Source organism: Gobius niger (assembly GCF_951799975.1).
Source record: "Gobius niger genome assembly, chromosome: 19".
In the NCBI taxonomy this organism is placed as follows: domain Eukaryota; kingdom Metazoa; phylum Chordata; class Actinopteri; order Gobiiformes; family Gobiidae; genus Gobius; species Gobius niger.
In genome coordinates, this window is record NC_136870.1 from 12,971,282 (window position 1) to 12,988,893 (window position 17,612).

A 17,612-nucleotide genomic window follows, 5' to 3' on the forward strand; every position below is an offset into this window, starting at 1 on the left:
TGAAAAAATCAATTACTGGGAGGCTGAAGACAACTATGAGATCAGCGCCGTGGAGATGGATTGCATTGTCATCTGGACACAGTGACACTGCTGTGGGCATGGAGGCTTTTATACTGTGACAGCAAATCACAGTGAAACAGTAGCGGGCAGTGAGAAGAACTACGTCTTCATCGAGTCAAGACACAACAACAACATCTGAAAAATATCATTATCCAGGACCGGGCGAACTTGCCTTTGCTGCAGAGTTATGGACACGGTATGTGCAATGTTTACCATAATCACTGTGCTATATTAATACCATGCTATTGCTGTACAGAAAAGTAAAGTGCTCTCCTTTGCGTGTTTTGCTTCTTTTAAAGTTCACCCAATCACCAAATATCTCTGGTTAAATAGCGATTTTCTCATTTAATTCATTCTCAACAGAATTCTTCTCAACGCAATCCTGCCATTGCAAGCGAAGTATTTTCACCTTGAAAAATTAAATGAAACAGTCAATGCCTGTGTTTAGGCCATAGATCAGAAGACATTTTTTAACTGAAGTGTCACATATTTTTTCCAAGTACAGGTCGACCTTCCACATTATTTACAGGTTTGAAATATCTGAAAATAGTGCAGGGGGATCTGATTGAAATTGTCTTTTGCGCATATTTACCATTGATCTTTCACATTTATATAATGTAGTTTACTGCGGCCTCTCTTTCAGTCAAACGCACTATACATTCTGAGACTTTGGGGGCATTTTTTTGAGGAGGAAATTTGTGATGACATGTCAAACTATCCTGTTGTGGAATAGCAATAGAGGTGAATCAATGAGCCTGTAATGTGTTTTATGTAAAGTAGCTTCACCATTTCCAGTGGGAGGAAAAAGTGAGTGCACAGTTTAGAATTTCTTACATTTCGGCCTATATTGCTCACAATGAGGTCTGATCTTTATTAAAATCACACGAATGAGGAAACAGTGTCTGCTTTAACAAATACCACCCAAACAATTACATGTTGTCATATTTTTGTTGGCAATAACATGTAAACATTCACAGGACAGCGAGAAATAAGTGAGTACACCCCCTGGCTAAGCTGTATTACAAATGTATGCAGACATTTAGAGTCAGGTGTGAGCCAACGTGAAGTCCAATTACTGAGGTGTGGCTTGAAGCTGCCCTTGCCACTGAAAAACACATACTAGTTTCACAGCTTTTCAAGTTTAGCAAAGATATTTTGCGGAAAAGCTTGAGGCCATCTGTCCAACAGTTGAAGGGTGTTGTGACAAGACAATGACCCAAAGCACAAAAGCAAATCCACTACAGAATGGTTTAAGAAGAATAAAATATGCAAACACTGTTTACTCATTCGTGTGATTTTAATAAAGATCAGACCATATTTTATGAGCAATTTAGGCAGACATTTAAGAAATTCCAAACAGTGTACTCACTTTTTCCTCCCACTATATCTAAAAACTAGCAAAAAAATAGAAAAAAATAAATCTATAATCATAATCCTTAAAGGAATAGGCCGCCGTTTTTACATACTGAGATATATTCTTACCTTAGCTTTGACGAGTTCTTTAGGACCTGTCTGGTCTTCCCCCGTGCCTTCACGCACGTAAACACAGCGCAGACGGCGTTAGCATTTAGCCTCTCCCTCTCTCCACTATAGCTCAAAAACAGGTCAAGGTAGAAGCTACCAAGCTCTTCCACGTTTTCCCTATTTGAATATGGTTACGTGAAGTGTTCCACTACAAAGTATAATTACACAAAATTAAACAATGTGGATTTTATAAGCGGATAAAAGGGGGGACTATATTGTAAGGCGTAATAATACCAGGAGTGATTTGGCATCCGTACAGTAAAGTAAGGATTACTGCGCGGATTTCAAACTACTCCTGGTCCTAAACTAAACACAGGTCCTAAAGAACTCGTCTAAGCTAAGGTAAGAACATATCTCAGTATGTAAAAACGGTGGCCTATTCCTTTAAACAATTTCTTTTTTCTTATTCCTTTCTGCTTATTTTTATTAGCTGATATATAGTTAAACAAACCATATGTCGTCGCAAACACACATCAGATCAATTTCTTCCCCCCTCCGTTAACATTTCATCTGTTTACGCCTTTCCCGGGAAAAAAAAACCCCTCCGCTCGCTACCTTAATGTCAGCGCTAAACGTAAAGCTCTCTTATAAATGTTGTCAAATCGCAAATAATGGGTTCGCCGGGGCCGTCTTTTACTGTATTAGCCTGACGCGTGACAGCTAATTACAGTCGGCGGTGGGATGGGGTGATCCATGGCACACAAACACACATAACTCACCCTGTGCTGTGTATGGGGAAGCAGCTGTTTGCCCTTAGAACGCGCTTAACCTCATTCTGAGCAGCTTTTCGCACCATGAGGTCAGTGTCTGCATGTCACAGATAAAAAAAAATAGAATAATAGATATGTACATTTTGAATTAGGTCCATTTCATTGTGTTTTTATCGGCTGCCTCTATACAACTCGGCCTGTAGTTGCTTTTGCATTTGCTGATGCGGCAGAAGGTAAAGATAGCCATCACCTCATTACCAGTCCAATCATGTGACCTTTTAAGAGTCAATCAAAATGGATTTATGTTTTTCGAGAGGCAATGTTACGAGATGGGAGGCCATATTGTGGAAAGTGTAAGTGGGGCATTTAGTGCTTGTGTGATAGAGGGAATATGCTGTGATTGCAACATTATGTCATGTCATATCGAATGAATGGACATATACAAACAACCATGTGAGGCAACAGATATCATATATTGGCTAACTATTTGTGGTTATTTCATATAAGAATTATTTTTTTAAAAAGGAAAAGAAAAAATGAATTCAACAGTTATTTCATTGACATTTTCATTATAGTCTGCGCTCTTATTCACACCATGCCAAAAGTTCATGTTGTAACTGTCCCCAAAGGAAATATCCTTTAACCTTTGTTGCTGCTGAGACGACCCGAAGGAGCAGTGGGTGACCGCAGGGCAGCACCCAAGGGCCCCTCTCCTGATCTCTGGGAGGCAGAGCGAGAACACTCGATCTCTGTAAGACTCCAACCTAAACTTTCTTGCTGTTATTCACCAAAACGTGACGTAACATTCATGTTGCTTTGAGCAATAAATGCAATAATGACATGATTTCTCTATCTCCATAAAAACATACTGATGAAGTGTATTAATCTATTACTGATTTATATTATGCAATGAAAGTGAAATGTGTTAACAGCCGGGAGAACTCTTTGCTGAATTTCTGATTTCCGCTGGGTGAACTTAATATGCAACACTTGAATATAATATTTAGATGATCTTCCCTCCTGGGAGCCATTCTCGGCAGATCTCTGTCAATTTTTAACGCCAGGTCGTGAATATATCTACAGGTTAGACATGCAGGGAGTTAGCTGATTTTCTAACATTTACCCGCTAAAACACTGCTGTCTCATCCAAACTGCTGCAGCCGAATGCAGATCATCTTTTAGCCAAGTTGTCGAAATGTATTGTTCGCAGTCTTAATGACCAAACACTTGACCGTGCAAGTTGAGCAGAATGCTGAAAATTAAGTATTTGCTTCTCGATTTCACAAAGAGAAAAAGCTTAAAGCCTTTTCAAACTTGTGCCGGTCTTTGTGCCAACCTTCAATACAGAATCTGGACACACCCATGCGCACATTCACACAGGTCTAAATGCTCCCGCTGCCTCCGGTCTCGGTGCCACTCCCTCCCTGAAGTCCTGCTCGTTGACACTTGAGTGACACCCCCCGGCGGGCTTCTTTGTGAGTGCCCTTCACAGCCCTTGCCCTCTCTGTAGCCAAACCACTCTGCTCCCTGCTCGGTGGACATTAAAGGCTCCTCCAGCGACTTTGGACAAATGAACAGTTTTGTGGTTGGAAAAAACGAAGAGACTCTCACAGATCTCTTATATATTTATGTAGAGACTGACTGACGTTCTCCCATTACCATTTTCATGGCAGGTCATGTTGTGTGTGTGTGTGTGTTTGTGTGTGTGTTCTTGTACTCACGGCATTGTGAGGACCAGTTTGAGTTTTTAACCAACAGAGTGAGGACATTTTTGAAAAGTGAGGACATTTTGGGTGGTCCTCACTTAGCCTGTCAATTTCCTAAGATGTGGTTTTAGGGTTAGGGTTAGAACTGGGTTAAGATTAGGGTTAGGGCTAGGGGCTGTAGTTAGGGGCTAGGCTAGGGTCTGGGTAATACATTATGTGTGTGTATGTGTGTGTGTGTGTGTGTGTGTGTGTGTGCGTGCGTGTGTTTGTGTGTGTGTGTGTGCGCGTGCGTGTGTGGGTGTGTGTTCTTGTACTTACTACTTTGTGAGGACCCCTAAATTGGGTTTAGATTAGGTTTAGGGATCGGATTAAGGTTAGGGTTAGGGGCCCTGTGTGTGTGTGTATATATTTTCTTTGTATTGTCATTTCAGTGAAAAAAAAAAAACAGTAATCAAGTGGCAGACAAAAAGTGTGGAATGAGTGAGAAACTTGTGAGGGACTGGCAAAAAGGAGGATAAAACAAAAAAAAGCTGAAGCTAAAAGCTAAATGGCCACAGCTAGAGGAACGAGCTTGCAAATGAGAGTTTGAACAATGTGCTGCCGGGAGAGGCTTGTCAACGGAGCAGTTACGCCTCCATGCCCATAGTTGCCAAGACTGGTGCGAAAATATGGTCATCATTATTTCATGATGCTTACTGGCGCCTGCATTTTCGCTGAGGAACCTCAGTGTGCTCAGGAATATATCTGACTTGCCAAAGACTTGCTATTATTTGGAAGTGCAAATGGAGACACTTGCACACAAGGCCAAAACAGAGAAAAAGCATCATAAAAATACCCATTGTGTAAAATCCCGTCCTGTGCACACCAGGTGGTCCATACTTGGCAGTACAGATTGAAGCAGAAATGTACACAGTCTGAGCTGTGGGGTGGCTTTGAAATTGAGATTAAAAAGGAATATTGCCGTACTTGTTAACAGATGGCACACAGGGGCGGACGTCTATAGTTACAACCTTCGTTTTTGAGACAGCAAAAACATTATGACCATAAGTGAAGGGAGTAACCACCTCATTAGGTCGATGGAGAAACTTTTATCTTGTAATAGAGCAAAATCCTATCCTCCCCATAAAGTTTATTGTAATAGCAGCAATTCTTGAAATGAGACCAATGCATCCAGTGTGCATCCCATTAGGAACCATTTTTACCTACCGCACACTGGGAAGTTCTTTGTAAATTCAGCATTAAGGCTAATTTATGCTTCTGTTTTGCACATATTGAATAAGTGTGTTCCGAGTGTAGTACTCTCTCTGCTCTGCTTTCACCTGTTTCTGTTAGGTCATGCATTCAAAGAGCTCAAGGACAAGCAAAGCGACTGACGGAGCAGCGCACGCCATCCACCAGAAAGCAAATAGCCTACGTTTCGAACCTTGAGCCTTAAAGAAGAACTAAGTAACTTGTTTACCATCATAAATCCTTTCCATAGTTCCTCTGAGGGTAATACAAGTGTTAATGGGATGATTAGGGGGGGTGTTTCATCTCTCCCTGGTGTCTCTAGCCAGATAACCTTGCAACTATACCTGCTCCCGGTCAGAGCACACTAATAGAATCAGGAAGAGGAAGCTAACAGGCTAACGGGTAAAGCTACCTGCGGGCTAGCTCCATTTTAGCAGTACTTACAGCCAAGTTTGAGTAAAAAAAAAAAATCTCCATTGAGTAATTGGATGTACAATATCCCTCTCTCCCTTTGTCTTTTCTGTCAGCGTAGTATTTACTCTCACGAACAATTAATACGTAAAAATAACACAAGATGCTACGACCTGCAGTGGCGCTTATGGCCTCTAGGGGGCATGAGTAACCCCCAAGAGAGCAAGCCGGTTTGAGAAAGGCCAAAATGTGATAACTCTCCTGAAAACATATCTCTTGTGTGATCTGCAGTGGCCAATATCTATCCAAAAGTGCTACAATGAAGGAACAGTGAAGTGTCAGGTCGCAAAGGGATGAAAGGTAAATCTTCAATCCCGCTCTGTGCTTTAATTGGTTATTCATTATCGTGTGATCAGAATATGTTTTGTACTACTCCCTTGTTCCCTTCTGTCACGCTCTCTCCTGTAGTGTTGCGCCCTAATTGTTCAGTAGACTAAGCATTTCATTATCTCCGTCCTCCGCCTTCCACACCAGCATCCTGATGGACTGAAGCGACTCCTGACTCCAGCTGTCTGTCAACCCTCCTCTTCCTCTTTTGACACAGCCGTTCACATGACTGCTCCAGTGATCATGTGACAAGCCATCGCTAACAGACTGATCAGCGTGAGCGTGAGCGACAGCGGCGCCTGAATATGGGTTTCATCACATCAGCCTGGATAGAATAGAGAATGGCCTTCTTTATCTATGTATTTGGTTATTAATAATTATAATGTAAATCTGGTCTGGTCTGGTCTGGTCTCATACTTATAAAAGATGAGTAAAGCTTGATGGCTTCTGCCCAAAACAATTGACAGTGCAGGCTTTTGAGAGAGGACAGTAAGACAAAAGGACAGAGTGAAAATGCAACAGAGAAATACATTTTTTATGTGCTATTACGGGGCCATCATCAGAGCTGCCATTGTGGGCTTGACAGACAGGCCTGCACACCATAAAGATAAAAGGAGTGATTAGTGAGTTCAAGCCTCACAGGCAGCAGTACAATGGAACACATTATTACTTTTCAATATAGACTCGAAGTCGCTCTGGGGAAGTGGAGGGGGCGGCTTGATAAGGCAGAGCTGGGCTAAGCAATTTTAGATGTTCTAGTGTTATATAGGTGTAATATTAGAAAGGCGCTATGTCCCTTGGTACGGAAAATAAAGATGGGTTCTGCCGTGAACTGAGAGTTTAAAATATACTTTCCGTGATTTGGACTCATCGCTATGTGCTGTGTCTGCTTTTCACAGCAGTCTTTCTTAGGACTGAAATAATGGCTGATCAATATTTTTATGTTCACACACAAGCTTGTGGCAGGGATAAAGAAGCGTTTATGTTGCTGAAATAAATAGCTGTGCATGAAAAGTTATGCTTTTTGCTCTTGCTCGTGCCTTTTACCATCTATGTGGGTGTTGGATTCCCTCTCCAGAATAACATGTCACTGAACTGGTCCTATTGTTTTTATTGCATAAACAATATTTCTACTTATTAAACTGTGCCAGCATGTCAAAACATTTCAGAAATCTATTGTCATTCTATTGTCTACTGCCCTTTCCCAACTTTGTGACATAGACAGAGGGTTTTTCCTATTGTATTTGTATATGTATACTGTATTGCCTCGGCATTTGACCCACACATGCACAGTGCAGCGCCCGGGGCCCATCTCTGGAAAAGGCTAGCAGTCTGGACGAAATCAAATCTGGTACAGTATGACAGTGTGGATGATATTAGTTGTTAATTGTACTGTGGATAATGATGATGATGACAATGATAACAATAACAATTATTATTATTTCCTAATTGTTATGTTTTATTTATTTTTTCCATTACACGCACTCACACACACACTTCCCCCCAGTACACCCACCAATACAGCCTAAATTCTAAGTTTTCTGGTTCAGTGCCATGTGAGATCTGTTGTCTGTTGTTTTGGCTATCTCTGTATCTCTGTCTGTTTTTCGTAATGTCTCTCTCTCTTTAAAAAAAAAAAAAAAAAAGATGAGCAAGAAAAAGCCTCTAAGGACAGTCTACACAAACTTCATTTTCATTCATTTCATTTATGTATTAATTTGAGCAGAAACGTATTGCAAACCTTTTTACAGAACAAACAAAACAAAGCAAGACTATATTGTGCTCAAAAAGAGAAGGAAGAAGGTCAAAGAACTTAAAATAAAACGACCCCTTAGTGTATCTCTCATTCAAGCAACATCACATACACTTTCAGCATAAACTCAAGCAAGAAACCAATGCACGAGTCTACGCTTGTGCATTAATATAAATCGTTTATGATCGTACAAAAATGTCATGAACAATTCATCGTTTACAGTCGTACAAAAAAAAATACACCATATGGTAAACTTCTTGTTTCTGTGCCACAGAGAGAGAGAGAAAATCCATGACGTGCAACTGTGTGGTGCCCGAGCAACAGCACAACAAGAACATTTCCACTGAAAAACAATGTGAAGTGCTCATCTACAGGAGTGCATGCTGGTAAATGGGGTTAAAAGCAGAGCTTAAGGACCAGGAAATGGTGTTTGGCAGAGAGGAAAGAAATGGCCCCCCTCGTTGATCTCGATCTTTCCATCTGTCTGCTATACGCCGGCCAAACGACAGAACAATTTTTTCTGTAAAGGTAAAATTAAAATGTATTGCTCCATGTTTCCACAAAAGTTGGATTGATTTTATATCTAGGGAACAACATAGTGTGTTGACTATTGCTATGAAATACATGTGGCCTATAGCATTGTTTTCCCACCAGTGCCACAAGTGTTGCATTAGCCAACCTTTTGTACTACTATCAAATTGCTCTGCTCAACACGATTTGAAAACAATACTTAATAGGGGACACTCACAGACAACAAAGTGAACCGTTGGTCTATTGATAGTTATTACCAAAACCAATGGGGGCAAATAAAAAAAGACACTACCAAACACAGGGCTCACAATTCACGCTTAAACTAGTTTCAAGTTTGCCCTTTTCAGACTGTTGCCTTTTGGGAAGATCCTCTTTCATTTATTTTCAATCAGCGCACCTATTTCAGACGTCCTGGGGCAGACCGAGCTGCTTTCATAGGCCTGTGCATTCAGTGGCCTCACTGAATGCACAGGCCTATGAAAGCAGCTCGTTTTGTTTGAATTTTTGCTTGTCGATGGGTAAAATGTGTCATACGAAGGCAAAACTTTAGGATATGGGGATCTTGCAAATACCTGATAGCGTTCTTGCAAATCTATGACACATATTTGCTCGTAATCTGTTCAATAGGAAGTTTTTAAACTGCCCAAAGTTTAAAATTGCGAAGGAGGGCTTGTCAGGTTTACGGTTTGTTTATGGTTAATTTGCTTCCTCTCTGTGATAACTACTCTCTCCATTTCTCTCCTTGTCCTTGCGTCCGTGACATGGATAGACAGGTCTCGATGATAATAACAAAAAGAACCTTTGTGATGATGGTCGCACTATCTACAGTTGAATTTCTATCTTGGAAGCAAAGACATTGATTTATGGGCCAATCAAAGACGCTTTGTCTAAATCGTAAATGACCGTCATTAATATAACGCTATAGCGCTTTTCCACCTCCCTCTTTTGACATCCAAAAGATTTAGCACCGAGAAAACCTGCCTTTCCAAAAAATGAACTGGAATTAACTTCATGTCAGTAACTATTTCACTTTCTACTCTTTTAATGTTTAGCTGTATATTGTCTCTAAGTACTGCATAAGTCACACTGACATGCATATTATGAAAATACCGCACAATCTGTTATTATTCAAAAAACATACTGCACAAAGTGTTATCATCCAAAAATACACAGCAGCAGAAACATGAACGGGCCTCCAGTGGATCTGTCCTTTAAAAATCTCACCACTATGACAGGTAATGGGTGACGGGCGATTTATGTGGCTCAGTTTGGGTGTGATTCAGTTCTAGCTGGTGTCGTTTTGCATCTTTATAATGGATTAGAACATTGTGTTTTTAAAGCTACAGGATTAGAACATATGTTTTTTAAAGCTAAAGGATTAGAACATATGTTTTTAAAGCTACAGGATTAAAACATATGTTTTTAAAGCTACACAGCTTGTGATGTGTCATGTAAGGTGCTATAAACTGGTAAAACTTGAATTATATACCAAAATGCAGTCGTTATCATTCTAAACATGCTCCTAAAGTAAAGTGAAGCTAAATAGGGCTGTTTTTGTATTTGGCCACTTCTAGTCACAACCAACAAGCAAACTTTTCACAGACATGAGCTGGTGATGTCATTCTCCGGTCTGGACAGAGGCATGCCTGTGATTCTAGTTGTTTGTATTGGGAACTTGTTCTCTTATAAGTCCTTTATGCGAGGTTAAATGTCATACATACATTATGCGTCTGTAATTTTCATAGTACAAGGCTGACTTTGGGTCTCTTTCAGGAGCCATGGCAGCGGTTCCCTGGTGTGGGGTGCGGCCTTTGAGCACCACGTCACAGGGGCGATACCAGAGCCGCGCTTTGCGTCTCAGTAACAACAGCATCGGCGATCTGACAGGAATCACCTACCTCCTCAAACACTTCCTGTCCAGGCCGTCCCACCTGGGCTGGCTGGACCTGTCCTTCAACAAACTGGAGCGCATCGACCCGGTGAGATGGAGTTTCGAGTTTCTGTCCTCCAACAATGACTGGAAATGGTTTTGGCGATATGACATTTGTGTAAAAGCAGATCTTTTGAACATGAATTGTACAATTGTGAAAAGAAAATGGCCTAAATGTTTCATATGTGCTTTCTTTTTAGTAGCTTTACATGCACTGAACACAACATTTATAGCGCAGATAGTCTGTTTTCTTTCATTAGGACACTAAGTTTCATTTACATAGTCAGTGTAAAACAGCCCCAGTGCAAGTTTGTTGCTTCTTTGATCATCTGTTATCCGACTATAGCTCGGCTGAAAATGAGGCTGTCTTTAGAAAAGCTCTTTGAAATGAACAGATTCCAAAGATTTGCCCCCATTATAAAGATGCTTTGACTAACCAGACTTCATTTATAGTATAAAGTTTGATATTACAAACACACAGGTCATTCTTTTGTATACATTCTTTTGTACAGAATTCCCAAAATAAATGAGCTTATTTGCTATACATAGAGCGTCCGATTGAGGCATGGTCCTGCTCCTGAACCTAGTCAATGAAGTACTAACTCTATTCTTTGATACTGTATTCTCCAAATGCAACCAATATTGTACTGTTTCCTATACTACCTGACAATAGCAGACTTCACATGTGTGTCCTTGTAGCCTGTGGTAAATCGCTTTTCCCGCTTTACCTTGGATTTTTACAGTGCTTGTGTGTCCTGCCCATAAACGCCCCTGACTGGTTTATGTGTTTAAGGTTTTGTGTGAGATGCGGGAGCTGCGTGTTTTGTATCTTCATGGGAACAGCATTTGGAGCCTGTCGGAGGTGGACAAAATGGGCCAGTTGCCACATCTCCACACTGTCACCTTACACGGCAACTGCATCGAGAACACCAGAGGATACAGGTAACTCTGTCAGACTGACTGATGCACACTTCACATCTAAGAGGAAAAATGAAATCAGATATATACGTTTACTTGTCCTGTAGAATACTGACAAAAGTATTATTTTGTCTTTGAGCTACATAACTGATTATAAACTAACTATCAAATCAGAATTAGATCTCAACAAATCAGTTTGAGAACAAAAAGTTGGTGGATGAAAACACAGCACCTCTAAATGTATGCATGCGTTTGACATATCGCATAGTTCCGGTGGCCATTTTGAATACCGAAGTAGAATTATGCAGTACTACAAAATGTAACAAGATCTCTACTCTCTACTAATTGACAGTGGCATTTTTATGTACTTGTAATGATTGCTCAAAAAGATAACAGTTAAAACACAACCCCAGGGAGCCCACATTTATGTGATATAACCAGCAAATGTGGCACAGACGTCGCAGCTCTATCTGTCGAGCTACAGCAGGATTTTCCAAAGATCTGCTTCACTCTTCAAACTAAATTAACACATCAAAGAGGAAACTGAAAACCTCTGGGATTCACAGTTTGTCATGTCAACAGAGTCTCAGTCTGAGTCAGTGTTTATGCTGCTCAAGACGTTAGCATGCTACCGGTTAGCAACTGCAAGGCTTCAACATGATAAACACATGTGTGGCTCACATCTATGAACACTGAGGAAATACTACAGTAACAGCTTGTTGTATCCAAGGCTAGATGGAGTGTGGTTCAGGGCTTTCTCTTGGAGAGTTAAGAGCTAGGGCGGCACGGTAGCGCAGCGGTTAGCGCCTCCGCTTCACAGCTAGAAGGTCCCGGGTTCGATTCCCACCAGGACGGGGCCTTTCTGTGTGGAGTTTGCATGTTCTCCCCGTGTCTGCGTAGGTTTCCTCCGGGTACTCCGGTTTCCCCTACCACTAAAAACATGTGCAATAGGTGAATCCTCCAGCCAGGTGATTCTGACCATCAGCCTGGCTCCACATCATGGAGATGGGTCCCCGGGCGCGGCACGGCCGTCGACCACTGCTCCTTACGGGTTGCCCCAGTGGCATCGAAGGATGGGTTAAATGCAGAGGACAAATTTCCCTACGGGGACAATAAAGTCTACAAAACAAACAAACAAACAAGAGCTAAGCTGTTGAAGCTAAATGCTAACCAGTAGCATGCTAACGTCTTGAGCAGCTTAAACACTGGTTTCTTCACATAAACATGCGCTCTCTGGGGCCGTGTTTTAACAAATGTTATTCATTTTCATCCTGAGTGCAGTAGCAATATTGTAGTAGAGTACTGCATAATTCTACTTAGGTATTCAAAATGGCCACCATAACAACAAGAATCACATGAAACGTATGTATAGAGGAAAATTAACTCAGTAAGATAATAAAACAGCTTCTAAGTTAAGAATTAGCTTCCATAAAAACCTTAAAATTGAGGGGAAAAACTAAACGTTTTGTCTGCTGTGTCTCCATGAAATGCTATCTACTGTACAAGTGACAAAAAATGTCTTCACATTTAGGGCCCATGTCATAGCTGTCCTTCCGGAGCTGAAGACACTGGACTTCAGTGCTGTCACGCGTGACGAGCGGGTCATGTCTAAAATAAGGTTCACCTGTGTCCCGCGCCATACAAGAAGACAATAGCCCAGAACAGAGACAATAAAGTTTGTATGATTTCCCCCTGCAATTTGGATTGTCTTCCATCAATCTGCAAAGCGATTCAAGACAAGCGTTGGGTATAAAGACGCCAAAGGGGCAGGATGCACTGCTTGGAACCACCGTAACGTGTCCAGCTGCAAACAGCACGAGCCTCCGCTGCTTCTGCCGGCTCCAATTACAGAGGAAATGTGAACCATAAATCAACACAGGCCCATATCCTGCCGCTATTTAGTCTTTGGCGTGTTACATTTATGTGTTTTCTCTCCAAAAGCCACGGTTGATGGGGCAGGCGTGCGGCTGAGTCAGCATTTAGAACGTGTCGCACCAAATGACGCAGATTACGGCGATACATTTGGTCCTGTATGGTGGAACATGATAAAACTATAAAAACACCAGCTCAGCTAGCTCAAAGGAATACTATAATGCCTCAGGATCAAATAGGAATTAGCACTATCTGGCTCCATTCAGTGTTAGTTGTACAGTGCCTCTCAAAAGTACTAATGCACCTTGAACTTTTGCACATTTTGTCATGTTTACAACCATAAACATAAAACTGAACGTTCACACACAAGGAACAGACAACTGTGAAGTGAAAGCAAAATGATACATGATTCTGTTATTTTTCTAAAAAGAGAGAAGTGAAAAGTGGGGCATGCATAAGCATTCATACAGCATTTTTCTGAGTGCATTAAATTGCCTTTAAAACATTCCTAATGACTGCAGAATGTTCACACCTTGCCCTGACCATTGAATAGAGGCCACCTGTCCGTAATCTATTCTCAGTATAATTACAGCTGTTCTGTGAGGGCCTCAGTGCTATGGTCACTAAACGACATCATGAAGGCCATGGAGCACACCAGAGAGGTCAGGGACAAAGTTGTGGAGAAGTTTAAAGCAGCCTTAAGTTATACAAAGATTTCCCAAGATTTGAACATCTCACGGAGTGCTGTTCAATCCATCCATCCATCCATCCATCCATTTTCTTCCGCTTTATCCGGGGCCGGGTCGCGGGGGCAGCAGTCTCAGCAGAGATGCCCAAACTTCCCGATCCACACACACCTCCTCCAGCTGTTCTGGGGGGACCCCGAGGCGACACCAGGCCAGCTCGGAGACATAGTCCCACCACCGTGTCCTGGGTCTTCCACGAGGCCTTGTCCCACTAGGACATGCCTGGAACACCTCCCGCGGGAGGCGACCAGGAGGCATCCGGAACAGATGCCCGAGCCACCTCAGCTGGCTCCTTTCGACGTGAAGGAGCAGCGACTCTACTCCGAGCTCCTCCCGGGTAGCTGAGCTCCTCACCCGATCTCGGAGGGTGCGCCCAGCCACCCTGCGAAGGAAACTCATTTCGGCCGCTTGTATTCGCGATCTTGTCCTTTCGGTCATTACCCAAATCTCATGACCATAGGTGAGGGTGGGAACGTAGATCGATCGGTAAATCGAGAGCTTTGCCCTCCGACTCAGCTCCCTCTTCACCACGACAGACCGATACAGCGACCGCATCACTGCTGACGCCGCACCGATCCTTCTGTCGATCTCACGCTCCATCCGTCCCTCACTCGTGAACAAGATCCCGAGATACTTGAACTCCTCCACTTGAGGCAAGGACTCCCCACCGACCTGAAGAGGGGAAGCCACCTTTTTCCGGTGGAGAACCATGGCCTCGGATTTGGAGGTGCTGATTCTCATCCCGGCCGCTACACACTCGGCTGCAAACCGCCCCAGAGCGTGCTGGAGGTCCTGGTTCGTTGAAGCCATCAGAACAACATCGTCCGCAAACAGCAGAGATGAGACTCTGAGGCTCCCAAACCGGACACCCTCCGGCCCCTGGCTGCGCCTAGAAATTCTGTCCATAAAAGTAATGAACAGAACCGGTGACAAAGGGCAGCCCTGGCGGAGACCAACACGCACCGGGAACAGGTCTGACTTACTGCCGGCAATGCGAACCAAGCTCCTGCTGCGGTCATACAGGGAACGGACAGCCCTTAACAGAGGGCCCCGGACCCCATACTCCCGGAGCACCCCCCACAGGGCACCACGAGGGACACGGTCGAACGCCTTCTCCAGGTCCACAAAACACATGTGGACTGGTTGGGCGAACTCCCATGAACCCTCAAGCACCCGACGGAGGGTATAGAGTTGGTCCAGTGTGCCACGACCAGGACGAAAACCGCATTGTTCCTCCTGGATCCGAGGTTCAACTATCGGCCGGATCCTCCTCTCCAGCACCCTGGAGTAGACCTTACCGGGGAGGCTAAGGAGGGTGATTCCTCTGTAATTGGAACACACCCTCCGATCCCCCTTCTTAAAGAGAGGGACCACCACCCCGGTCTGCCAATCCAGGGGCACTGTCCCCGACCGCCACGCGATGTTGCAGAGACGTGTCAGCCAAGACAGTCCTACAACATCCAGAGACTTAAGGTACTCAGGGCGAATCTCATCCACCCCCGGAGCCTTGCCACCGAGGAGCTTTCTCACCACCTCGGTGACTTCAGCCCCGGTGATGGGCGAGCCCACCTCCGAGCCCCCAGCCTCTGCTTCCTCATTGGAAGACGTGACGACGGGATTGAGGAGGTCCTCGAAGTACTCCTTCCACCGCCCGACGACATCCCCAGTCGAGGTCAGCAGCCCCCCACCCGCACTGTACACAGTGTTGGTGAAGCACTGCTTCCCCCTCCTGAGGCGCCGGATGGTTTGCCAGAATCTCTTCGAGGCCGACCGATAGTCTTCCTCCATGGCCTCCCCGAACTCCTCCCAGACACGAGTTTTTGCCTCTGCGACCGCCCGAGCCGCAGCACGCTTGGCCTGCCGGTACCTCTCAGCTGCCTCAGGAGTCCCACAAGCCAACAAGGCCAGGTAGGACTCCTTCTTCAGCTTGACGGCATCCCTTACTTCCGGGCGCCACCACCGGGTTCGGGGATTGCCGCCGCGACAGGCACCAGAGACCTTACGGCCACAACTACGAGCAGCCGCATCGACAATGGAGGAGGAGAACAGAGTCCACTCTGACTCCATGTCCCCCGCCTCCCCCGGAATCTGGGTGAAGCTCTTCCGGAGGTGGGAGTTGAAGACCCCACTGACAGAGGGATCTGCCAGACGTTCCCAGCAGACCCTCACGACACGCTTGGGCCTGCCAGGTCTGACCGGCTTCCTCCCCTGCCAGCGGATCCAGCTCACCACCAGGTGGTGATCGGTTGACAGCTCAGCCCCTCTCTTCACCCGAGTGTCCGAGACACGCGGCCGGAGATCAGATGACACAACTACAAAGTCGATCATCGACCTCCTGCCTAGGGTGTCCTGGTGCCACGTGCACTTATGGACACCATTGTGCTCGAACATGGTGTTCGTTATGGACAAACCGTGACTAGCACAGAAGTCCAATAACAGAACACCACTCGGGTTCAGATCGGGGAGGCCGTTCCTCCCAATCACTCCCTCCCAGGTCTCACTGTCGTTACCCACGTGGGCGTTGAAGTCCCCCAGCAGAACAGTGGAGTCCCCAGTCGGAGCACTATCTAGTACCCCTCCCAGGGACTCCAAGAAGGCCGGGTACTCTGCACCGATGTTGGGCCCGTAGGCCGAGACAACGGTGAGAGACCTGTCCCCGACCCGAAGGCGTAGGGACGCGACCCTCTCGTCCACCGGGGTGAACTCCAACACGTGACGGCTGAGCTGGGGGGATATGAGCAAACCCACCCCAGCCCGCCGCCTCTCCCCGCGGGCAACTCCAGAAAAATGGAGAGTCCAGCCTCTCTCCAGGAGTTGGGATCCGGAACCCAAGCTGTGCGTGGAGGTGAGCCCGACTATATCTAGCCGGTATCTCTCAACCTCCCGCACAAGCTCAGGCTCCTTCCCCCCCAGCGAGGTGACGTTCCATGTCCCGAACGCCAGAAGCTGCGCATGTGGACCAGGTCGTCGAGGCACCCGGCCTCGACTGCCACCCAGTCCTCTCTGCACCCGACCCCTACGGATCCCTCTGCGGGTGGTGAGTCCACAGGAGGGCGGGCCCACGCCGTCTCTTCGGGCTGTACCCGGCCGGGCCCCGTGGGCAAAGGCCCGGCCACCAGGCGCTCGAGTTCGAGCCCCAACCCCAGGCCTGGCTCCAGGGTGGGGCCCCGGCTGCGCCATGCCGGGCGGCGTCACGGTCCTTGTTCTTTCATTGTCCATAGGAGTCTTGTGAGCTGCTCTTCGTCTGACCCGTCTCCTCGGACCTGTTTGCCATGGGAGACCCTACCAGGGGCATAAAGCCCCAGACAACATAGCTCCTCGGGTCATTCGGGTACTCAAACAACCCCACCACGTTAAGGTGGCAGCTCATGGGGGTTGTTCAATCCATCATTCGGAAATGAAAAGAGTATAGCTAACAGACCGAACAAGGAGAGCACTGGTAAGAAATGCAACCAAGTGCCCCAAGATAACCGAACACTGCTCACCGTCCTGAATGCACCATCAGTGTCAAATATGGTGGTATAGGGAGCATCAACATATTAATGTGTAAGAATAGCCCAGTCAAAGTCCTGACCTAAATCCTATTGAAAATCTGTGGAAAGACCTTTCTATTTTTTGAAAAATAACAGAATCATGTATCATTTTGCTTTCACTTCACAGCTGTCTGTTACTTGTGTGTGAACTTTCAGTAAAAAATTCAAAATAAAATCTTTATGTTTATATATGGTTGTACACATGACAAAATGTGCAAAAGTTCAAGGTGTATTAGTACTTTCAAGAGGCACTGTATATTTAGTTTGTTCTTCTAATTCTTTATGGTTATTTTCGTAAACC

General features: G+C 44.9%; 1 protein-coding gene across 1 annotated transcript in view; it reads left to right on the forward strand.

The window, feature by feature from the left end:
* Nucleotides 1-11,188, forward strand: part of lrrc51 (leucine rich repeat containing 51) — a gene marked incomplete at its 3' end in the record, with an annotated part of 139,504 nt that extends 128,316 nt beyond the window's left edge. Inside the window, exons 2-3 of the mRNA XM_079576767.1 lie at nucleotides 10,086-10,291; nucleotides 11,036-11,188. Of these exons, the coding sequence (XP_079432893.1) occupies nucleotides 10,091-10,291; nucleotides 11,036-11,188 (354 nt within the window). The 5' untranslated portion in view covers nucleotides 10,086-10,090. The remainder of the gene's footprint in view (nucleotides 1-10,085; nucleotides 10,292-11,035) is intronic.
* Between the last annotated feature and the right edge of the window lie 6,424 nt (nucleotides 11,189-17,612).